The 25,292-nt window shown below is 41.3% G+C and overlaps 1 protein-coding gene across 2 annotated transcripts in view; it reads left to right on the top strand.

Moving 5' to 3' along the window:
• QRICH2 (glutamine rich 2) overlaps positions 1 to 25,292 on the top strand; it is a 70,207-nt gene that overhangs the window by 32,853 nt on the left and 12,062 nt on the right. The window contains exons 8-16 of one of the 2 annotated variants that reach the window (XM_070739851.1): positions 690 to 804; positions 5,185 to 5,430; positions 7,608 to 7,730; positions 11,611 to 11,685; positions 12,927 to 13,091; positions 18,322 to 18,443; positions 22,258 to 22,323; positions 23,049 to 23,150; positions 24,905 to 25,108. In XM_070739851.1, the coding sequence (XP_070595952.1) occupies positions 690 to 804; positions 5,185 to 5,430; positions 7,608 to 7,730; positions 11,611 to 11,685; positions 12,927 to 13,091; positions 18,322 to 18,443; positions 22,258 to 22,323; positions 23,049 to 23,150; positions 24,905 to 25,108 (1,218 nt within the window). The remainder of the gene's footprint in view (positions 1 to 689; positions 805 to 5,184; positions 5,431 to 7,607; positions 7,731 to 11,610; positions 11,686 to 12,926; positions 13,092 to 18,321; positions 18,444 to 22,257; positions 22,324 to 23,048; positions 23,151 to 24,904; positions 25,109 to 25,292) is intronic. The other variant, XM_070739852.1, reaches the window with a different exon arrangement.

Consider the following 25,292-nt stretch of genomic DNA (forward strand, 5'->3'; position numbering starts at 1 on the left):
TTCATGGATGTAGCTCACTTCCATTTTCAGAGCAACATGTAATTGAGCAAAAAGGTGGCATGTTATTAGGCAATTTTTACTTCATTGGGTGGCATATATGCAGGTACAATGCAAAAACACTTTTATTAAAAATCATGCATTTTACCAAGAAGATTAAGCATAAAGATCTGGTTACACAATATCTGCTACCATAGGAGTTATGGCATGAATTATGACATGAGCAATAACTTACTTTCTCTTGGCCCAAAAACTGGGAAGAACTGGTGATCAGTTCGTACCATGTGGCTCTGTGGCCAGGTACTTATTGTAGTAGTGAGGAATTTTGCTATGGGGAATTGATTCCTGTGATATAGGTAGAAGCAAAAGATTTTTAAAAATCAAGGTTTCCGACTCAGAGCCTGTGGAGGTACTTATTTAATCCAGTTTCTAACCTGCAGATGATCTACCCTGTTCACTTGCCCTCACATTATGCATTTCCAGATGGACATCGCTAAACCGTTAAGTTCACCTCCATCCTATTTGCAGGGAACTCAAGACAACGAAAGACAAGGCAAATTTGCTGATGTACCCTTGCTTGAGGATTACATTTGGAAACCATGTATTAGTTTCTATAGCAGATAAACTACACACATATATGTTATCTGCTCCTTTTTCATTTGCTGAATAACACTTATTTTTTGTTGATACAGAGCAACGGTGCGCGATATAGAGAAAGAGTTAAAGGAACTGAGACAGAAACAAGATACGGGGAAAGCCAAATTGGAGCAGTCAATGACAGACAATGCCTATTACCTCCAGGAGCAGGTCAGCAAATGAACTCAAGATGTGTTAAGATCAGAATGTCTTTAGCTAACCTAACAACAACAACAGCAACAACAACACAAGTAACTGGGAAAAACAGATGTGTATGTGGAAGACTGCTGTGTCCTTTCTAGAATTTATATTTATTCCTACACATTATGGACAAATCCTTTGTTAATGAAAATGAGTTGAATTGGTTGATGACTTTTCTAGCTAGTGACCAGAATTTTGAACTTGCAAGCTAATAAGTGAGTCAGGAGTCTGGACAAAACTCACAATATTATCCATACATTCACAGTGAGAAGCTTTTGAAATACAGTATAGGCAGGAGATGAAATAACATACAAAAAAACAAACGAGTTTGGGAGGAGTGGACAGAAGCCAGTGGAGAGAGACGCAACCTGTCCAACCCGGCCACCTCCCCCTGTCCCGAGTGCCGCAGGGACATCGTGAATGGCTCGCTCAAGCAAGCACCTGGGCAGCTGACTGGAGCAATTTTGGGATGGGTTGCACGCATTATTCGCTTTTACATTGATTCCTATGGGGTAAATTGCTTTGTCTTACGAACTTTTCTACTTACGAACCTGGTCACGGAACCAATTAAGTTCGTAAGACGAGGTACCACTGTATAATGATAATGATGCTTTCCTGGTGGTTAGCTCACTAGAGCCACTTTTTAAAGCTTGTTTTCAACATGCCCAAAATGTCATTACATTATGGGTAGCTTCTAACTCTCTTGTATTGAGACATGTGGCTCAGAATTAGCTCTTGGAAGAGTTTGTAACTTCTACTATCAGGAGGTTGAAAAGGACAATTGATGGAAATAAGGCAAATTGTGGGAAGGATCAGCAAAGCGGGAATTTTATTGTTTTAATAATTTAAAGAAATTGGCACAGTTTTCCTCCCTTTAATCTCTGGGCTGGCATTTAACTTTATAGGATTACAATCATACAGAAAACAAAGTTTATGATATGGGTTCTTGCCTCTTTTTTTGCTCCAGAAACATCTGGCCAGAATGTTGTAGTTATTCCTGACCAATTAGTCTGTCCATTGTTGTCCTGCAGAGCCTTTATGTTTTTATTTAGAACCATACCCATGGAGTTATTCCTTGAAAGAGCAGCTATTAGCAGGAGGATAATCTTTAGCTCCCAGTTGATTAAATGCTTCATTTGCTAATTTCTGCATATCAAAGAAATAGAAGCCAGGCATTTTGTTCCTGCTTGTTGGCAAAACATATTGATTTCTTACAGCTAGTGCCTCCAATTTGGCACTCTCCAAATGGTGTAAGCCAGTGATTCTCAATCTTTTCTTCACCACGGACCCCTTTTAAATAACTTTTGCAGCCTTGGACCACTAAACATAAAATTTCTTCAAGCCTTTTTGGACCCCTTGTGACAACATTGCATCCCCCCCTCCATGCAGGAGTCTACAGAGAACCAATAGTTTAGGCCAATGATGGCGAACCTTTTTTTCCTCGGGTGTTGAAAGAGCGTTCACGCGTGCTATCGCACACACGCAAGTGCCCACACCCATAATTCAATGCCTGAGGAGTGTGAAAACAGCCTCTCCTGTCCCCTGGAGGCCAGAAATGGCCTGTTTCCCATCTTCTGGTGGGCCCAGTAGGCTGATGCTTTGCCCTCCCCAGGTTCCAAAGACTTCCCTGAAGCCAGGAAAGAGTAAAAATGCCCTCCCCCTCTCCCTGGAGGCTCTCTGGAAGCCAAAAACGCCCTCCCAGAGCCTCTTTGTGAGCCAAAAATCAGCTGGCCAGCACATACATGCACATTGGAGTTGAGCTAGGGCAACAGCTTGCGTGCCAACAGATATGGCTCCGCGTGCCACCTGTGGCACCCATGCCATAGGTTCGCCATCACTGGTTTAGGCAATAACTCCTATTAACCTTAGTCCTTAAGGGAAGCAGACATTGTTTTCCAGTCTATCTGGAGAGTGCCAAGTTGAGGCTATCCTTTAGATCAGTGTTTCCCAACCAGTGTGCCGCGGGACATGGTCAGGTGTGCCGCGAGCCCGGCCTGGCTGGAGCTTCCCTAGCGATGACGGCGTGAGCTTTTGGGGCCCGGTGGGAGGGCACCAGCCACTGTTGCTTCTAAGCTGCGTGGGCGGGCGCCCGCACAGCCATTAGGAACCACCGCCCCCCCTGCAGAAATTTTTGAAGTGGCGCAAAGCCACGCAGTCCTGAATCGCTCCCTTCTCCGGCCAGCAAAGTCTGCTGCCTAGGAAAGCGGCGCATTTGAAAAACACGCGTTTTAAAAGCGCGCCGCTTTCCCAGGCAGCCGGCTTGCTGGCCAGAGAAGCAAGCGATCCGGGACTGTGTGGCTTTGCGCCGTGATGACAACAACGGCGCCGTGGTGGCTTTCAAGCACCGCCCTTTCCTGGCGCCCCGCCACCCGTTCCTGCAGGTAGCAGTCAGGCGGGGTACCGGGAGGCGGAGGCGGCGCATGGCCGGGCGAAGGGGTGAATGTGGCTGCTGCCTCTTAGGCGGAGGCGAAGGCGACGGTGGAGTCCGTGCTGTGGCCATGTGGGGCTGCTGATCCAGGGGGGCGCGGACTAGCAAGCAGCCCTCCATTCTCTCTCCGCTCTCTCTCTCTTTCTCTCTCTGTTGCTGGTGTGGTGCACGAGAGAGAAAGAGAGAGAAAAAGGAGGAGAGAAAGCAAGAGAGAAAGAGAGAGAAGTAAAAGCAAGAGAGAAATCAAGAGGGAGAGAGAAAGCAAGGAAGAGAGAGAGAGAAAGAGTGTGTGTGTGTGAGAAAGCAGGAGAGAAAGAAAGAAAGAGAGGGATAGAAAGAGAAAGCAAGAGAGAGAGAAAGAGAAAGAGTGTGTGTGAGAGAGAAAGCAAGAGAAAGAAAGCAAGAAAGAGAAAGAGAGAGAGAAAGAAAGAAAAAAAGAGAGAGAGAAAGCGAGAGAGGAAGAGAAAGAGGGAAGGAAAGCAAGAGAGAGAGAAAGAAAGCAAGGGAGAGAGAGAGAAAGCAAGGGAGAGAGAAAGAGAGAATAAAAGAGAGAGCAAGAGAGAGAGAGAGAATGCAAGAGAAAGAGAGAAAGCAAGAAAGAGAGAAAGAGGGAGGGAAGGAGGGAGAGAGAAAGAGCAAAAAAGAGGAAGGAAGGAAGGAAGAAAGAGGGATGGAGAGAGAGGCGGAAAGAAAGAGGGAGGGGGAGAGAAATAGGGTGAAAGGGAGGAAGAGAGGGGTTTTTGTCCAAACTTTTTTATCCCCCCCCCCCCCCCCCGGCTCAATGTTCCCCAGGATTTTGTAAATGTGAATAATGTGCCGTGGCTCAAAAAAGGTTGGGAAACACTGCTTTAGATATTCAGTTCAGTCTGATCTGGAACCCCCATTTCCCCACCCACCCACTAATATAGTGGACAAATTGCTTACTTTATAACACATATGTTTGCAGCCAGCCACAATGACACCCAAATGATGAAACATGTATTCATCATTTGGATTTCATTGTGGCTGGCTGTAAATGCCTACAGGAGAAGATCTGTTAAACAGAGTCAAACCTTGCCAGGGGTGGGCTACTGCCCAGACCGGGGGGGGGGGGGGGCGCAGTGGGGTAGCGAAAATGGAGCTCCATCCCAGAGCACCCAATTTGCATTGAAAGACGTTGAAAGAAAATGCAGGGCGTCCTACATAGCCCATGTCCACAATGTGGTAGTGAAAATTTTGGTAGCCCTTCGCTGAACCTTACCCACTGAAAGGTCTTTCTAACTGCCCTCAGAACCATTTGTGCTTAGGTTCCACATTGTAGTAGTGGAAGTGGGGAGGAAAGTTCAGCAGCAGCAGCAGACCTTTTCTTCCCTGCACTAAGTCCTAAATCACTCCCCAAAGCTCTTTCTATTATTCCGTATTGTCCCATGGACAAAATATGTATGGGAAACTCTCATTAACATCAGAGGAAGCTGCCTTTTGGAATTGGGATTAGTGGATGCTGCCTTTTGGAATTGGGATTTCTGTGAACAGAAACTTTTTAAATGATTATTAACTTATTCAACATTATTATAAGGTATTGAATTCTACCCTTATAAGATTTGTGTGTGTGTGTGTGTTAAAGAGAGAGATATTGATTGATTTATCTCAGGTTTGCTTTAATGGGCCAGTACAGATGGTATCCTCCAATTTAGTGTCCTAACAACCAACATTGTGAGTTGGAACTCCCCCTCCCCAATGAAAAAAACTTTTTTTTGTGCATGTCCCAAGTCTGTGGACTCTGGCCATTACAGACCCAATTAAAATAAAGTCACCAAGCCAAGGAATACTGATTCAGCCCAACAAATTAAAATAGCGTGTTCCTGTCACCACTATATGTTAGAGATGAAAAGTAGATTTCCTTTTCAAGAAACCAAATTCCTGCTTTTCTCACTTGCTGACAGTTAGACAAGCTTAGATCTGTCATAGAGAACATGATGTCCTCCTCGTCAACCTTGCTATCCATGACTATGCCACCCATGCCAGAGTCTGGTGCAGCTCAAGTCCAAGGCACGTGTGCAGCCTGCAGCTTAGATGTCAGTGAGAAGGTTAGCCAATTGTTCAAGCGCTACGAGCAGCTGCAGGACTCAGTCAACAACTTCATGTTGAGGCAGGCAGAAAGCAAATCGAAGAAACCCAAGCAACGTCAGGTAAGGCCAGAAATAAGATGTTTCAGGTTGCTCTTCTTTTCAGTTTTCAACTGGATAGCTTTGGAAACTGCCAACTCAGATGAGGTGGGTGATGTGGAAATTTAATAAATTAAAGCCAAGGACAAAGTAGTCCTCTGCAAGATGGACAAGTATGGATATGGTTTGGGTCACAGTTTGGAGAGGGAGGCCTAACCTGTTGGAACTTTGTAAAGGTGTGGATGATCTGTCTAGCTCAATATTTCCTGGTGATGTTTTCTAAGAGTTCCAGATATAGGTATTTGCCAAGTATTCCTGGAGAAGCCAGAAATGAATCTGGGAGCTTTTGTGTGCAGAATATAGTCTTTCCTTCTGAGCTTTTTACAACTTTTTACCCCAATGATAGTGGCTGCCTGCTTGCTAGTGGGGAGGGAAATGTTTTGCAAATTCATTCACCTTTCAGATCACATTATTTACTGACATGGTCCATACATCACGCTAAACTGAACTAAACTATCTTTTTACAACAATGATTTCTTAATAAATCTCAATCATGGCTGTACTAGCGAGTCTTTCTAAGTACTTTCTCCCTATGAGGCTTTTTCAAGCAGTCACAAATTCAACATATTGTGTTAGGACTCTATTCATAACTGTAGGGTTGGCAATATATTGGCTGAGGTATTGCAGACTGTCACAAGAGGGAGCTAGAGTTCATAGCTTATTTCTCTGAGTCACTCTCTTTGTTTCTCTTTGTCTGGCTACTCACTGTCTGGCTACTCACTGTTAATGGCTACTCACAGGTTTGCTCTGCATTTTTTCTGCAATCTCTGTATTGCAGTTCTATATTATAGCTAATATGTGTTTAGGCTTGCTCATACATTAACATGTTGCATGTTTTCCTATGTGGGGAAATGGAAGCAGATTTGTTACGTATATTCTTCGTATTTCGTGATAACTGCACAACAACTGCAATATTGTTGGTGTAGAAATTACCTTTGGTAGTTTTGGAAAGAGGAGCTATAAATATCATACTTTGCCTAATGATAGTCTTCCTGTTTCAGGAGGTGTTAATATTTTACCCATTGAAGCTAGCGGGTTCCCAACTTCCCAAAGTTGCTTTCTAAGAATCATTTCTAGGGTTCAAATATATTGTTTTATTCCCGATTAAACTGAATACTTTTATACAATTTCAATTTTTTTTATAAGAATCTAAACTTAGGTTCATGTAGCTTCATGTCCTTGGTCAGGCATCTTAAAATCTATGTTACATCACGAAGTGCTGGAAGTTTGTTGATACTTGGAATTGCAGCCTATCTCCTCTAATACTCCATTAGTAAGCCTGCCTTACTTTTGGTTCATTGATATGTCTGCTATTTTATCTTTAATTTAAAATAGCTAAAGAAATTATGGCCCAAATTTCAACCTTATACAAGATTTCTGGTTTTGGTCTAAAAGCGCATCAATCTTTTAGAATTATGTGCAGACACATCTGTTCAAGCAGCCAATTTCCAAGTTCACAGGGACTTTTTTTTGTTTGAATTTTTAGTAAACTTCTATTTTACTCTCTTCTTCTTAGAAAGTGTTCCAAGGATGCCTTGAAAGTTGAATGCAGGGACCCTGACATTACTTTTTGTATTATGTGCTTCTTGAACTTGGATGTTGGCAGAGCATTTAACAATGGAGTTTCTCTCAGTTTCAGACAAATATGATTTCTAGATTGTCACACATAAATCTAAGCCTAAAAATTGGGAGAATAAATAGTACCCAAGAGTATGTCAGTGTCCTAGATATGAATCTATGTTCTATTTCTATATCAAGGATATTCCCATTTTGCGTCTTCCAACTTTTTAGTGGGAAGTCAGAATATACAGTATATAATAGTTGATTGTCATGAGTAAAAGTAAACCAGGGCTCAGGTTGTAGACAGTTTTTGGGCCTGTATATATAATAAAGATGCAGTTATATTATTCCACATATATCTTGAGTTTATTTTATTATATTCAAATAAACTATCTCCTGACTTTTGGAGCAAACATTCTTTGCAGGGTTCCCTATTTGTCATGAAGAGATGGATTGAGCTTTCATTATTTACTCCAAGTTGCCCAAAGGCAGCAGCTTGAATTCTGAAAAATAGAACAGGAGGGTTAATAAACCGTCACTTTAAAAAAAAAACTTTAGTATTCATGCTTTTTTCCAATCAGGAGGAAGAAGTTCTCAACCAAATTCAGAGTACTATCCTGCAAGTCCAAGAAGATTGTGAGAAGCTGAATGCCACTACTGGCAATCTTGTTGAAGATCATCACCAGAAACAGAAAGAGATCAGTGTACGTAACTTTGAGTCACACTTAGCAGGTGGAATCAAAAAAATGGGAAGTAGTTCTTGAAAACAGTTCTGAATACAATGGATATCAGTTCTGTTTTTGATCAGGATTGTTAACCTTCTGGCTTAAATTAGTTATTAGCCAGAATAGGCCAGAAAGAAGGAACAGGAGATAACCTGGGGTCCACAGGGTCATTGTTTCAGAGATATTTCCTTACCTAAACAGAGAAACAGAATACAGATATTCCTTGACTTTTGATCACAAAATTTCTGTTGTTAAGTGAGATATTGGTTATGTGAGTTTTGCCCCATTTTACGACCTGTATTGCCACAGATGTTAAATGAATCACTGTAGTTGTTAAGTTAGTAACACAAATTGTTAAGTGAATCTGGCTTTTCCTTTGACTTTGTTCATCAAAATGTCACAAAAATATGATCACATGATTCCAGGACCCTGTAGCAGTCATAAATATGAGTCAGTTGCCAAGCATCTGAATTTTAATCACATAACCATGGGGCTGTTGTAATGGTTGTAAATGTGAAAAATGGTTGTAAGTGACTTTTTTCAGTGCCATCGTAACTTCAAACAGTCACTAAATGAACTTTTGTAAGTCAAGGGCTACCTGTAACCAGTGTTCCCTCTAATTTTTTGGGGGGTGGGTGGGCGGAAAAGTACAGTGTCTGAGCGGCAGTCCCTTCAGGACTGGGTGGCACAGAAATAATAAATAAACAAACAAACAAACAAACAAACAAAAAACCCACCCTGTTTTGCCTCAGAGAATTTCAAAATAAAATACTGTACTGTGTGTCTATAACAGTGAGCTCATAATAGGGCAACTCTATCAATATCAAAATGCCACTTAAATAGTTGAGCTAGTTTCAAACTAGATTTTGATTTTCTTTCTCTCTTCCTTACTCCCATTCTTTTTCTTTCTCTTTTCCTTCCTCTCTTTTTTCTATCTGTTTCTCTCTTTTCCTCTCTTCCTCTCTCTCTCCTTGCCTCTCACTCTTTCCCTCTCGGCTTCTGGGCAGGTTTGGAAAATTCTGAGTTGATGATGATTTTTAAGTGAGTGATTGCTCACTGCTCAGCTTAGAGGGAACTATGCCTGTAACCACAAGTAGTTACCTTTCCTTGTAAGAAGCTGGCAGGCAACGTTGGTAAGGATGTTACGTGGCCACAGTGGACCATGAATGCATGGCAGCAATTCAGTCCTATATCACTGTGTTTTTTGACGCTGCACACATGCATGGATGTAGTGCGTGAGCGAATTGCCCTGCCTTTGACACTGCTAGCATGTGTGGATGGTGTGCACAAGCGAGTTGCTGTCTTTTTTGATGCAGCCTGCATATGCACAAGGTGTATGAGTGCACACATTTACAGTTCTGGGCAAACTGGTTGTTAAATTATGTGAAGCCCACCTCTGAATTGAAATCAGTATTGAGTATTGAGTCACTGAAAGAAAAGAAGCATTTTAAATCTGAGGAAACTGAAAGCCAAACATAGTTTAAGGGGGAATCAAATCCAAAGAATAAAAGCTAGATATGAGATAGCTCCTCTGGCCCGAGGGAAAACTAAGTGCCCCTGATTACACAATTGAACTAAGCACACAGAAGCAAGAATTGTTACCAAGTTGTTCAAATAAGTAGGTGCTCCTATACACATAGCCTGGAAAATCAGCACCAGCTGTTTAAACTTTTAATGCTTCTGAAGACCTAGCCAGTGTAAATATTGGTGGAAGGAAGAAATAAAGATAAATCCAGGGAAGTCCAGGACCACATGGGCTGCCTAATTCTGGACCTGAACCAAAAGGCGGAGAGGAGATTCTGAAAGATCAGCCAAAAAGCTGTTGCAATTACCATATTCAAATGAGACACCACCGGCATCAAGCAAATGCTTAGGTAAAAAGTGGATGGAATTCTGGATACTCACAATGTGAAAGTGACAAGACTTTGTAACTGTATTGATAAAACATTGCTAAGAGGTCCAGATCTTATATACCATCAGAGACATCAGTACCTGGCAGTCTCAAAAAGTGAAAAACAGAAAAAAGGATGGTCAGGGTGAAAAAATAATAAGCTCAGCCTTGTTTAAATTTAATTTAGGTTGGGGAGAAAACATCCAAGTGGACATTTCAGGCACTTGGAGAGGCAAGACCACAATAGATTGTCCATGCCAAGATTTGGATTGAGGAATACACCTGGATGTTATCAGCAGGATAGTTAAAGAAGAAATGAAAACAAAGTATCAGAAATAAACAAAATTGGACCTAGGACCACATTCTGAGGTGCACTCACTGATAAAGGAAAGGATTGAAAACCCTTGACAGAAATAACAGAAAAATGTAATGGGAAATAGAAGACTGTAAATGCCCAATTCAGTTCAGTGAAGTCAAAGTAGATATTAATATTTTGCGATGAAAGGTGTCATATGCCACAGATAAAACTGCCAGGACAAATACTATAGTTGTGGGTTTGCCTTTGCTACAAGCAATAGCAGACAACCCATGTCAATGTGAACTTGATGGACCGCTCTGCTTAAATCTGTGATTGAAATGGTTCAGTGAAATTATTTTTTGACTGAGAGGACATTAGGAGAGAGATAATACCTTGTTTAATAACATTAGATACAACATAACAGAAGATATCTTTGATTTGAATCTGTATAGGATTAGAGCTAAAGTTAAGTTAATCATTCAATCTAAACTTGACTAGCAGATTTTTTCCCCTTTTGATTGGATTACATTAAACATGTCATATCCACTTGGGGTCATGACCTGATGACACCAGAATCACATGAATATTCTTTACTTCAGTGACATCACTGGTTAAACATAGCCCTTTTAAAATTAGTGTACACTATAACCACTAATAGGATATGAAAGATATAAACCGTTAGGGCATCCTGAAAGCATTTGGATACATCTTGAGTATCTGGAGAAAAGTAGGACCTGGGGAATCACTAGGGGATTTTAAAACTATGTTAAGGACCTGCCCCTGGATACCTCTCCGGATGGAAGTTCAGAAGAAGAGGGTGAGTTTGAGTCAACACGGAGACGAGTGTTGGTCAGGATTGCTAGCCTGATGGAGCATCCTCAGCTGGGTCAATAGGAGCCACAGGCTGAGCGAGGTGAACCACAGTTTTGCAGCAAGATAGCCAGAAGGTTCCAAGCAAAGACTGGGAGTAGCGGCCACCAGTTAGAATGAGGAGGAAGTGGAGTCCATACCTCCTCCTGATCCAGGACACATGCAGCAGAGAGGCACTAGTCAGCTAGACTACTCCTGAGGAGGCAACCTTACTTCATGAAGGCCTGCATTGGTGTTGCCTTCTTAATCCTGCCCTGAGGACTTGAGTGTTCCTTCAGCTATGTGCCTATTTCTGTGCCTTGTATGTTCATGCCATATATCCTGACTCGTTTAACTGGAAGACTCCTTTCTTGGGCTTTGTTCCCGTTGGACCTGGTTACCCAGTGACTCTTGCTGTGCTGAACTCAAAATCTGAAGCTGTGCAATGGGGATATATTCTGAGGGCTCGTTTGGGGGAGTGGTAGAATAAAGAACTGTTGACTTGTTGTATGTGCATGGTGTGGGGTGGAGAGTGGAGCAGCACAAACTAGGAGATGATTAGGAAGTTGAAGAAACATCATGAAAGAAGGAAATGACAAGCCCGCTTCTATAAACAACAGGGATGTATCCCTTACATCAACCATAGGATGCTAATTTATCTCTCTTATGTGGTAGAATATAGGCAACATCTAGGTTTATGGAAATAGGGAAGATCTGCTTATGGAATGTTTGTAAAGATAGCGGTGATGATAAAGTTAATAGGAACTGGAGTTTTGTTTTGGTAACAACGTCATTTCATTTTGCTTTGTGTTCTCTTAAAGGCATTGTACAAATCACTGGAGAAACTGGATAATGAAAAAGTTGACAGAGATTCCCTAGAGACAGAAATCCATGTGGTAAGCAGTTCAACTTACTGACATTCAATAGATATAGCATCCCTGAGGAACCATGAATAGATACTCCTGAGAAAGCTTTATTTACAAATGGAGCCTGTGGGACAGTCAGGAATAGCAAGCTTACTCTCTGTTTTGAATGGTGATCCTGATATATGTAATCCTTGAATTACAATAGCAACTGGGACTGGTATTTCCATTCCTAAGTGATGCAATGTACACTGCAGTCTCATGTGACTGCATCACTTGGTGATGGTAATCCCTGCAATCCAGTTGCTGCTGTCCAGCAAAGACATGAATTGTTAAGCGAGCACCTCCTCACATGTTTCTGCTGGCTTCCAACAATCAAAGTTATTGGGGAAGCCAGCAGGAAGTTGCAAGTTTTAGGTGTCTTGAAAGCCGACTGGCCGGCAGATAAATGGCTGCTACTGGGTTGGAAAGAAAGAAGGGAATGGCCAGCGAGGTGCAGCACAAGTGTAGTGGGCTTTGGAGTGACTGCTGCTGGGTGGAAGAGTCTTTGTGAGGATGCATTAATGGAGTGTTAATGCATTAATGATATGGCGTGACATGAGCATGGTAGAATCTGGGATGGCTGAGGTTGAGTACAGAGGGTGCATGTGAATGGTGGGGAGGAGAAGCATGAGTATAATGGGGCTCGGAGTGGCTGCTTGGTGGGAAGGAATGCGGGGTGAACGGGTGGCCAGAGAAGTGCAGCGCAGATATAACAGGGCTGGACTCTGGAGTGACTGCTGCTGGGTGGGAGAGGGTACATTATATGAGGATGTATGAATAGCTGGAGAGGCATGGAAGTGCTGCAAGAATCTGGAAAGGTATCCAAGTGGAGAAGACTTGCCCAAAGTCAATTGTGATCTTCTTTTTTGGCTTTCCCATTGCCTTTGCTCGTGGTAAGCTGACAGGGAAGGTCACAAATCATGTTGTAACTGTCATAAGTGTGAGCTGATTACTACGTACCCAGATTGTGATCACCTGTCCATGGGATTTCTGGCAGAACCTAGCTGTAACCGCTTTTCATGCAGCGCCATCGTAACTTTGAAAGTTTATTGAATGAGTGGTGATTAACTGAGGACTACTTGCATTTCCTTTGTTTTGAGATTGGGTCAGGTAGCAATAGTGCTATTTTGGTACTTTCATGTAATTTGTGGCTTTGGAAGGCAGATGAGGGAGAGATCCTCAGATATCAATGAGACCAAAGATCTATTGCTGTTCTTTCTCTTCATTTTTAGAAAGCAGATAAGACTGCCCTTGCGGCAAAGGTCAGTCGCACCCAGTTTGATGCCACCACAGAACAGCTAAATAAGATGATGCAGGAACTGTTAAATAAGATGGTTGGGCAAGAACAAGACTGGCAGAAAATGCTGGACAAACTCTTGATTGAAATGGACTCCAAGGTAAGCAAGATGTATCCTTCTTAGCCATTTGCAAACCTGTCAGCAGGAGAACTACTTGTGCTAGTGGCCCATATTGTGGTGTAAAGTGAGGCTGCTAAGCACCTTACAGAAATATTGGTCCTTTTCTCCATGGCCAGGAACATGTATAGATGGTAGAATACATTGCTTGTATTTTCCTCTACAACCAGGTAAACATGGAGCACATTATGTCTGCATTCTGACTAAATTGTTTTGGGACACAGTGAGAATTCTGTTTTTGATCTTCCCCAAGCTGGTATTTCCCAGATGCACTGGGAATTAATATCTCTGGCTGGGAATTTGAGGATTTGGCTTCATTGCCACTGGAGAGTAGGAAGCTGAAAGAGGTTGTAAACAAACTGAGATGAAAATTATGAGCCCTCTAGTTTTCGTCCAATTATTCAGCTACCTCTGCCGTATGAGCTCTGACAAGACAGGGAGAAAATAGATCCTTTTCTCTAGTGGCAAAGAAGGCTCTGCAGGGAGATTTCCTCAATGCCTATGCTTTCATTGTGTAGGCAACAAATCAAGACTATTATTTTCCTGCCTTTTGCTTCATTTACATTGTTATTTTTTATTCTTTCTTCAGCTCCAATTGCTTATCCTGTTTCTACAAAAATAATACCAAAAAAGTTAATTTTATTATTATTTATTAGGCTTCATTGAAAATTTTTCTATCATAAACTACCTGGAGCATGGTTAATAGAAAGGCAGGAACAGTAAAAAAAAAAAGAATAGCTTTATAGGAACAATTTCACTCCTGTTTTCTATGCTCTTTGCGTGGAATATTTCTGCAACTAATTCTATCAGCTGTTCCTTCTACTTCCTTGTAGGAGAAGGCTTTCTTGCAGAAAATACGATCCCCATGTAAATAAGTAATATAAAGAAATGCAAAGCACAAGAGCAAAAAATTAATAAAAATACAAACTAGAAAAAAAGTGAAAGAATTAAGAACCCCTTGTGGTATGAACACTAAGGAAAAACTATACAGAAACAAATCAACTATGTATTTATTATTCATGTATTAATTAAACTTATTATACTGCCAACTACCAAAGTCCCTTGGTGGTTTATAGTAAGATATAACATTGAAATTAAAATTCAAGACAGTAGGAAAAGCTAGCAATAACCATTAAAAGCTATTTACAAGGTGTATTTAGGCCCTTTTTGAAAGGAAGCAAAGCTGTTAGGTCCCATAACCCAGCAGGGAATGTGTTCCAGAGAGTGGCAGGGCTAGAGAGAAGACTTGACCTAAGCAATTGTAGATGAACTTTCAAAATAATCTCTAGGAGTGGATAGGGCTGGGAAATCTTGTAGAGCTGTTTCCTCAGATCAGCTGGAATTGAATCATATACCAGTTTAAGGATAATTAGATAATAATACCCCTTCACACTTCAACCAAAGGCAAATTGGTAGACAATCCAATGTCTAAAGCACAGGTATAATGTAGCTCTTTTGGGTTCTTCTCGACAGATTTGGCTGGTGAGTGCTGAACCAATTGAAGTTTCTAGGATAGATACAAAAGTAGCCACATACAGAGTACTTGACAGGGATTAAACTTGGATGCTATTGATGTGTGTCATTTTAAGAGTAAATTTGGTGTATCAACCAAAATTGGTACCTCAGCCAAAACAAAGGAAAGATGCTATTTGGTATTGCCTCAGCCTGGAAAACTAAGGTAGTTCAACCACCTCTCTGAACATAACTCTGGACCCAGTTTCAGTTTATTATCAGAATAGATTATAATAACAGCGTTGGAAGAGACCTTGGAGATGTTCTAGTCCAACCCCCTGCCTAGGCAGGAAACCCTACACTACTTAAACAATTGGTTATCCAACATCTTCTTTAAAATTTAGCTTTGACACATACCATTCCAAACTGGGAGCATTTAATCCCTGCCCTAGTCTCTTTACATTAAACTATACATACCCAGTTCCTCCAACCATTGTTCATATATTTTAGCCTCCAGTCCCCTAACCATCTTTCTTGTTCTTCTGTCACTCTTTCTAGAGTCTCCACATCTTTTTTACATCATGGCAACAAAAACAATGCAGCATTTCAAGTGTGGCCTTACCAAGGCATTATAAAGTGGTATTAACACTTTGTGTGATCTTGATTCTACCCCTCTGTTTATGCAGCCTAGAACTGTGTTGGCTTTTTTGACATCTGCTGCACACTGCTGGCTCATATTTAAATTGTTGTTCACAAGGATTCCAAAGTCCCTCTCACAGTTACTACTATTGAATGAGGTACCACATTTTCCAGCCATTATCAACTATAGGCATGGATGCAAAGAAGCCTGACTATTACCTGAAGATGTTACAGAGAAAAAGGGTATCATGAACATAGTTATAACACCCACCTGCAGATTTCCTGATTATCTTCCCTGGCAAATTCATATTGATAAGAGCATTGTAGGCAGAATGAAGTCCTGAGAGACATTGGCTTCAAGGAGCAACTGTTTCCAGGCAACATAATCTACCCAGTGCAACTATTGAAGAGGATTGTAATAATTCCTATTCACTTATCTCTAAAGATGTTTAATGCCAGTCTAGGTGTCTTCTTTTGGACAGTGCTGTATTCTTTTCTTAAAATAAATGAAACAAGCTTCAGCCTGTGTAGCAGTGAAAGCATTACTTGAATATTTGGGGAAAGAATCATGCCGATGATAAATCTCCACTTATGCAAGTCAAATTAAGGACCTAAACTAAGTCCAACAGTTAACTTCTTCACAGTTTTATATCAGCAAGTCTCAAGGAAGAAATGTATAATAAATGCCTGGTCTACTCCTAAGAAAGTTTTCCTGAAAAGGATCAGAAACCCACCACTGACACACCAGTAAGGAAATCCAGATTTGATAAATGTAGAGGCCTGACATAACTGATGTTAAGGAATCAGCTTCCCTTATACTGATATGTGCACAAGAAAATAGCAGACAATAGCATTAGGTAAGGATTCTCCCAATTCAGGAGAGCCTATATAACTTATTAGATAAATCCTTCCTGTAATCATTTGCTGATTCCAGACACAAAAATTTAGGCTGACGTCTTTTATTTTTGTGCGCAAGCCCTAAATAGAAGCCAGTTAACTGTTTCTGGGCTAATATTACTTGTCCTAGTCATGCAAATGGTTACACATCTGTTATGATATTGGGTTGGGAGTTAGACAGTGCTACTAAAGGCAGGAAATAAGAGAAAAGTAAAAATAGACCACTTAAAAACATTTTAGACCAACAGTATTCATTATATCTTTCTGTACTTTTCTATATTTGAGAAACATCTTTGCTTTTAGCTATTCATTCATCATCTTTTTTCCCTTTTAAATCATGGATAAGTCTTTCAAGTATATAAAATATACATGGCAATAGCTGCCTGCTGTTTTTTATGATAGGGAAAAAAATCCATATTACATTATTTTATCTTCATGCTGACTTGGCACAAACAGAGGAAAGGTTCTTTAAAGAACCAAGCCTATAGAGATAACAGTACCAGATTTGTATTACCACACAATACAAAGAACAGGGTGCCAGCAGAACAGCAGATGTCCTCCTTTTTGTTTGCTGAATGTGTTTGAAGTCTTCCTGCTTTTGATTTTAACCCACTCCATAAGTGCTTCACTTTCCACAAATGCCAGAATTTACAGCCCAGGAACTTACTGCTGGCTTGTCCTCTATTAGGGAATAGTGATTGCCAAAATCTAATGCCTATATTAGCTCCCAGACTTCTTATATTTGCCTATGGGTTTTTTGACATCCCTGCTTTTTTCACTGCCTAGTTCCTTAAGAGAGATTTGAAGATGATCTACAATAGTCTTCTGTTCCAAAGCCTGGCAATGTTGAAATAAAAATCAGAGTGTCTGCCTTAAACTGCTGGCCCTATGTGCAAAAAAAAAAAGGAATGAAATACTTTGCTTCATTCCCTTTCCAAGTTCTTCCTAACATCAGGTGTAAAATATACCCCAGTGGTTTCAATGAGCAGAAGTTCATGGTAATCAATTCCATTGGTTAATGATGTTGTGTGTGCAGAGTTACCTTCTGTCTACAGGTACTCCTAGATTACATCGATAATTGGAACTGGGACTGTTGCTAAGCAGGGCAGTTGAAAAGCTTGAGGTCATGTGACTTAACCACAGCAGTTCTGGTTGCTGCTGTTAAACAAGGATCACATGGCTCATTAAGGGAGGAACTTCTGACTTCCTGCCAGCTTCCCAGTTGGACGTTTCTTGGGGGAAGGTGGCAGGAAATGCAGTCATGTGACCTCAGCTTGCTGCAATGTCTAGAACTCTAAGGAATTGTTGTAAGTCTCCCTTGTTCAGTGTCATGATAACTTTGAATGGTCGCTTATGAAGTTGATTGTAACCCCAGGGCTACCTCTATTTTCCATCAGCTTCTAGTCAGTTTGATTGAATGATTTCTGGTCCCAATGTTTTGCATGCATACACAGATGCAGATAGTCTTTCACTTACGACCACAATTGAGCCTAAAATTCCTGTTGCTCAGATTCAGTTGTTAAGTAAGTTTTGCCCCATTTTATGACTTTTCTTATCACAGCTGTTAAGTGAATCACAGTAGTTATGAAGTTTGTAACACAGTTATTAAATGAATCTGGTTTCCCCATTGCTTGTCAGGTCACAAAAAGTGATGACATGACCCCAGGACATTGCAACCGTCATAAATAGGAGTCAGTTCCCAAGTGTCTGAATTTCACTCTTAGAATAAATAAAATTAAAAAGAGTAAGACGAGGAGAAAAGGCTCTCTTTCTCCACTTTCTGTAGACCCTGCTTGATTCTCTGTGTCTCAACCATGTTTCCTTACAGTTGCCCTTTTCTGAAAGCTGAGGAATTTCAAATATTCCAGCCTTTTCTCATGAGGGTGAAGATTGAGTCCCATTATTGTTTTATTTTTTTCCAACTCAACTGCATATTTCCTCAAACCTTCTACTCCGTGCTTGAAGTTTGCCCCTGCATTGGAATATCAAACAAATATCCAGTACTATTAACTCCTTGAAAGCAAAAATGTGGTTGCTATGTGATGAGTTGATAGGTATCTATAGGTACCGTATATATTTCAGGAAAGAGAAATTACTGTTTGGATTCTCCTGAAGTAAGAATTAATAAGTCCCTGTGAGTCTATACTCCACATGGTGTAACAGTTAATCCAGCCTTGGTCTCAATGACTTGAGCCCAGGAAACACTGAATTTTTTTCTGAACAGCTGGACCGCTTGGAACTGGATCCATTCAGGCAGCAGCTGGAGGATCGTTGGAAAGATATTCGGAAGCAGTTGAAGCAAAAGGTTCCCCAAGATGAAGGCGATGAGGCTGCAGGGATCAGAAGGTAAGAGAGGCTGGAGAAAGACAGCTGTAGCATTAAGAAAGCCCAGTACAAGTACGGGCAGATGTTCAGTGACAACAGCTGTCAGCCTTGACTTCCTATCCTACACTTGTGGTACAGTTAAAAATAAGAAAAAAAAATGCATACATGGGTCTTTGCACGCAGCCTGTAATCCTTGGTATCACATACATTGAGCCAAAATGTGCTTTACTTAAGGAGAATGTCAATCTGCTGAGTCATCATTTACATTTCCCTTCAGCATCTCTCAGTACCTGGTGTATTTTGAGAAAATTAAAGGAAGCTCCCCATCTCCACCCCAAAAAATAGAGCTATTGCCGAAAATATAAATGTTTCCCAGCCACCACCATGAACATAATACATGTATGCCTCCTCCTTTCCCCACCCCCAATAAAAATCATCAGTTTGGGCGGTTAGTGTTTGGAATTGGTGCCAATAAAAAATCTCAGCATTATAGGTAAGTTTTGGAAATCATCCCAGAATAAAATAGAGGCAACCATCTTCCATTAGGTGGGGATATGTTCCCATAATCAGGAATTGAGCTTTATTTGAAAGAGAATACACTTTTCTTTGCTAACAAGTATGACAGCTGGACACATGTTAACCTCTAACCTGGAGCTACTGAACACTTATCTGAACTCTTACTTGCTTTCCCAGACCTTCACCAATCAATGCGGGTAATCCTTGACTTATGACCATTCTTTTAAAAAACATTCAAAGTTATAAAGGCACTGAAAAAAGCAACTTACCAATGGCCACTTAGTGACCATTGCAGTGTGCCTTTGATCACCTGATCAAAATTCAGATGCCTGGCAGGCCACTATGTATTTATAAATCTATGATGATTCCAGCATCCCAGGCTCCCGTGATGGCCGTTTGCGATCATCCCAGTGGGTTTCAGTCAAGCAAAGTCAATGAGGAAAGCCAAATTTACTTAATGACCATGGCAAAAAAGTTGTAAAATTGAGCGTGACTCATTTAACAATTGCTTAGCAACCAAAGTTCTAGTCCCAATTGTGGTCATAAGTTGAGGATTACCTTCAGTCCTTTCCTTTAGAATAGCAAGCTGCAAACACTCTGTTTCACCACCAGAGGGCACTTGTGCTTTGTGTGACCTACTGGCACAGCTTATTGACAAGGGAGAGGAGGGGAAAGCTGCTATGAATATGATTACTTCAACAGTGCAAATCAGCAATTCCTGCTACATAGAGTTAGGTGATAATACACCAAGCACTCCCATGCAAAGTGTCCATTGTATAAGATGCAGCAGAATCTCTTTGTCTAGCTATCTTGGCATCCCAGGAGGTGTCCTGCCTATACTGGTATCTTGCTTTGAAAATCCTTTAATTAAATCAGAGAGTGATTATATGTGAAGGCATGAAGAAATAAGATGCAAATATAGGGGAAACACACTGGCTGCCAAGAAACATGTTTCCCCTTGAGGACACTTTTCAGAGAAAAGGGGGACTTAGCAAGTCTTCTGCTCAGATTTGTCATGCACAGCGTTGGGGACAGTGCCAGTTCCTGAGTCAGGGTCCCGCATCCCAGCCCTGAGCATACTGTGAGGGTTTTGGTGAAGATATGTCATGTTTGGGATAGGAAGGTCAGCTATTGCGATTTTACTTCCTCAGAAGGAATCTGCAAGGCAGTGGTGCAGTGGATAAGTCAGCCTGCAATGAAAGGGAGGGGGGAAAGGAAAGAAAATGCAAATTAAAGAGAACATATATAATGTTGCAGGTTACAATCTGGGTCAGTCACTGGGACCAGAAGGTTTAACTTCTGAGCTTTTGGACTCATTCATGCTGAAGCCCATACCCAGAATCACAGAAAAATTCCCTGAGGATGGGCTTCAGCCCCAGTCTGAAAGCTCGGAAGACAAACCTTCTGGTCCCGGTAACTGACCTAGATTGGATCCTGGAAAGAAAAAAGATATGGACTAAGTGCAGCCGGTGCCTCTTAGTTTTGTCAAAGCAAACTTTGGAAGTCCACAAGAACAGTTGCTTTCACACGAAGTTGTGAGAAGTCTATTATTAGACTTTGCCAGTTCATCCGAAGGAATGATGGGAGTTGAAATCCAATCTGAGGGGTTGGACACCAGGAGGGTGAAGGGTGATGTAGTTTGACTATTTTGGAAATCTCTTTGCTCCCAAACAGCAAGAACGAGTTCAGAGCTGGGTCTAAGATAGGCAACTTGTGGCCTCCCCAAGGTTACTAAACTCCAACTCTCGCATTCTTCCCAAGTGGCCATGCTGGGAGAGTGCCTGAGAGTTGGTCAGTAGCATCTGGGCAGCTACAATTTCTTCAGATCTAGAGGTGGTGTCCCTGTCAGTTTTAATAGGTGGTAATGCCATGGATCATTGGTACTAGAGTCTTTGGAGTGGATCAAACTTTGTGTAGAAAGGGAAGTAGAAGAAAGCTAGTGATCTCATTCACTACCTTCAAAATGAAAAAAAACCCATCCCTCCTTTTGGAAAGGGAAATTCTCATTCTCTCTCTCTCTTTCTCTCTCTCTCTCTCTCCCTCCCTCCCTCCCTCCCTCCCTCCTTCTCCCTTTTTCCTTTTCTGAGCACAAACAAACCATCATACTTCAGATCATCTTCCCATTCATGAAACCTTTTTGCAATCTTTCCTCAGTCAAATGTAATTGGATGATGTTATTTTATCTGCAGCCCACTGGCTATGGAGATAAGATAGTTCTCAACTTATCATTTAGCAAACATCTGAAGTTACAGCAGAAAATCACCACCCCTCCACCCAAAAGGAACTTAAGTTCTGGCATTGTTCTCTTCCTTGTGATCACAGGGATTGCATTTTGGGCACTTGGCAACCTGCCCATACATAGTCACAGCCATTTGTAGCACCCCACAGTCACATGACCATGACATTTTACAGTTTCCCCCCCAGAAACCAGTGTTTACTTCCAGTTGAGAGCAAAAACTGAGTTTTAAGGAACAATGGGTTCATTTTAAATTGTCGCATTTGCTTAACAACTACTGCCAAAAAGGTGGTAAAAATGGATCCGGTCACATGGTGACCTACTTTAAAACCATCATGACTTATAAACAACAATGGCCAGGCTCAATTAGGGTCATAAGTGAAGAAGTACCTATACAGTGCCCAGATTTTTCTATCCTTTCAGGGACATATTTTATCCTCCCTTATAGTAAATGTATTTACCCATGGTGCACAACCTGAGCCTCTTGTACCAGAAGTCCTTCATCTAAAGTCTTCCTGTGACACCGCCCCCCAGACCCATTTCAAAATTACTATTGCAATTTTTAAGATTGCAAAGGAGGGGAATTAAATGCACAGAGAGTGATCTTATTAATTGCATTTAACTAATTGAATCAAATATAATTTTAAATCAAATATAGCTTTTATTCCAGCCCTGCCTGTTTCTTTGTCTTGCCCTCTCCTCTTTGATTATGCTGGAATTCCTGATACTGCAAGAAATTCAGAGTCCAACACTCCCCAGGGGCATTTTTAACATATAGTTGGTGAGAATTTCCACTATGCTTTCATGAATTTCCATCTACTGAACTCTGAATCCTTGCCAAATGAATGTTTGTTTTATTTTACTTGGCTCCTTTAAAGTGGAATTGTTTGTTGTGGAAATAAATACTCAATTTAATGGGTATGTTAAAATGCCTCTGCATGATATAAACATGCTAGGTTGCATTTATCCCCTGCCTTCTGGTTTAAAAAAGAAGCATGTTCCTATTGTTGCCAAACATATATTTTATCCTCTACTCCAACCATTCCCCTGTCTGATTTGATGTTTCTTTTTTTTCTCAAACAGGAGACTCCTGGCTCATTTCCATTGCATTTCTTGTGACCGACCCTTAGAGATGGTGGTGCCTGGCCCGTAAGTCTTTGCTTGACACTTTCAATTCAGATTTGTAATTGATCTGTTTAGATTCAAGTATAGGAACATCTCTACTAGGCAGTAGTTTCAGCTATTCAGCAAGTTTTGCCTATGTCCTGCTGTCTTCTGAGGAGCTGGCCTTCCCTTCATTAATAAAATGCTGGTAAGGTGTTAGGCCAGGAGCAGTTGCCCTCTCTTTCATTTGTTCTGCATCTAATTAGGTCCCACAGAATTGGTCTTCTCCGGGCCCCATCAACAAAACAATGCCATCTGGCGGGATCCGGGGAAGAGCCTTCTCTGTAGCGGCCCTGGCCCTCTGGAGTCAGCTCCCCCCGGAGATTTATTTATTTATTTTATTTATTTATTTATTTATTAGATTTGTATGCCGCCCCTCTCCATAGACTCGGAGATTAGATTAGGACTGCCCCCACCCTCCTTGCCTATCGCAAACTTTTGAAAACTCATCTATGTCGCCCGGCATGGAGGAATTGATATATCTTTAGCAGTCTTAACTTTATGTATGGTGTATTTGGGTTGTATGATTGTTTTTAATAGGGGTTTTTAAAACTGTTTTAACATTGGATTTGCATATAATGTTTTACTTGTTGTGAGCTACTCCGAGTCCTTGGAGAGGGGCGGCATACAAATCTAATAAATTATTATTATTATTATTAAAATTATTATTATCCTCCTTTATTTATCTGGTTTGTGTATTATCTTGACAGGCGAATTACAACTCTCCCAGCTATTCCAGGATTACCTCCTCATCAATCACTCCGGCCGTATATGGTTTATGAAATGGACCAAATCAGGCAACTGAACCGCAAGTAAAATGCAGATAGGAACTTTTGTATTTTCTTCTTTTGCAGTTTCTTTATCTCTGTATTCTGGAACTGAGGGTGATAGAGATTTGGAATAGGAATCCATAGGAGGAGGGAATATATAAAATGCAAAGTATCCATATAGCTCAATGGATGTTCTTGGGAACATAACGTACAGGTAGTCGTCAACTTATAACCATAGTTGAGACCAGAAGGTCTGGTGCTAAGTGATACAATCAATAACTCAGTCATCAGGTGCCCATACCTAATTTTAGGAATGATTGCTTAAAGGTAAAAGTTTCCCCTATCCAGTCATATCCAACTCTGTGGGATGATGATTATCTCTGTTTCTTAACCTAGGAGGAGCCAGCGTTGTCCAAAGACATTTCTGTGGTCATGTAGCTAGCATGGCTACTACATGCCAAAGGCATGTGGAACACTGTTATCTTTCTACTGAAGTGGTACTCATTTATCTGCTCGCATTTGCGTGCTTTTGAATAGCTAAAGTTGGCAGGAGCTGAGGCAAGGAATGGGAATTCATTTCATTGCATAGCACTCAGTTTCAAACCTGGGATGTCAGCTTTCCAGCTGACAAACTTTGCATCTTTCACCACTCAGCCATCATGCCTCCTAAATTGCTTAAGCAGTCATTAAGCAAATCTTTGCATTGACTTTGCACGTTTGAAACTGGCTAGGAAAGTTGCAAATGTGTTCATGTGTTCCCAGGATACTATAACTATCATAAATACAAGCCAGTTGCCAAGCACTCCAATTGCAATATCAGGATGCTGTGATGGCTGTAAGTGAGAGGACTGGTCATAAGCCACCCTTTTCAGGACCTTTGTAACTTCAAGCATTCATGAAATGGATAGTTGTAAGTCAAGGATCACATGTAGTGAAATTTAAAATCTTTTCTATTACTGCTGTAAAACTTCCAATGGCAGTGGAGAAAGTGGGAAGTCAACATCTAGTTGTAAAACTTCTCTTCATTTATTAGATTTCTTATGTATCTGTAGAATTGCTTCCAAAAATCTATGGCTCATCCTAGTTGAATGAATCCATAGAAGAACATTCACTTAAAGTCTCTTCAGAGTTGTGTGAATCTAATTCACTCTTGCTGATTACAGAGTTCTACATTAATAAAGGGCAGGGAACTCCCAACTGGAAATGGCCTCTAGGACCCTTTCAATAGCCTCCCTTCATCTCCCTTCTTCATGCAACCTCCCTCCCTCCCTCTCTCTTCCTCTCTCTCTTTCTCCCTCTCTCTCTTTCTCACACGCACCCACATACACCTACACCTCATCCATATTTATCCATCCATCATCCATCCATCCATCCATCCATCCATCCATCCATCCATCCATCCAAAAAGCCCAGTGACATATCTGTGTTTAAGAGTGTCCCAGTGCCTTAGCCCGCTTGATTCCCCTTTGCTGACAATTAGGGAATAAATTTTCCCATTGGTGCCAATTTATTTGTTGTGACTTGTACGGGCAAGGGGCCACATGGTATCTGTGAGAATAGAAAGTTGGTAGATGAATGGGAAGGTGTGTGGTCTCCAGAAAGTTACCTGTGGCAAATGTATTCTGCATCACTGTGTAGATTCTTCCAGTGCTGTCTGTTATAGGAATGCTAGCAAAAGATGTTGGGTGCATGTGCCTTGCTTAACAGCATTTCCCCCTCCCCCATCCTCCTCCTTTGATTGTTGCTGTCTCCATCCATTTCTCTGCTTCTTACCCCTGCCCCATTCTGTATTGTAGCAATTTGAAATTGGGACCGGGAGTTCGTTTTGATGCCCTGGAGAAGAGTGCTAGTCTGAACAAGTTACGGCGCATTCATTCCAAGATGCTCATGGACATACAGAAGGTGCAGAGTCATTATGGCGGGGCTGCCAGGGTCAACGCTCAGATGATCAAGGAAGCCCTGCAGTCCCAGTACCTTGGCTCAAGCCCCTATAGCAAACGGTAAGGCTTACGGGATAAAGCAAACTTCATCTTGTCAGACAGGAATATAGAAAACAAAGCAGGGCTCTGATCAATCTGTCATCCTGGTGCTTCACTCAGGTAAACAGAAGATCAGAGGGGTTTTGTCCTGTCTTTCTTTAGCACCCTTATGGTGAACAATAGACTGACCATTACTACTCATTTC

This window comes from Erythrolamprus reginae, chromosome 2 (assembly GCF_031021105.1).
Source record: "Erythrolamprus reginae isolate rEryReg1 chromosome 2, rEryReg1.hap1, whole genome shotgun sequence".
NCBI classification, from domain to species: Eukaryota; Metazoa; Chordata; class Lepidosauria; order Squamata; family Dipsadidae; genus Erythrolamprus; species Erythrolamprus reginae.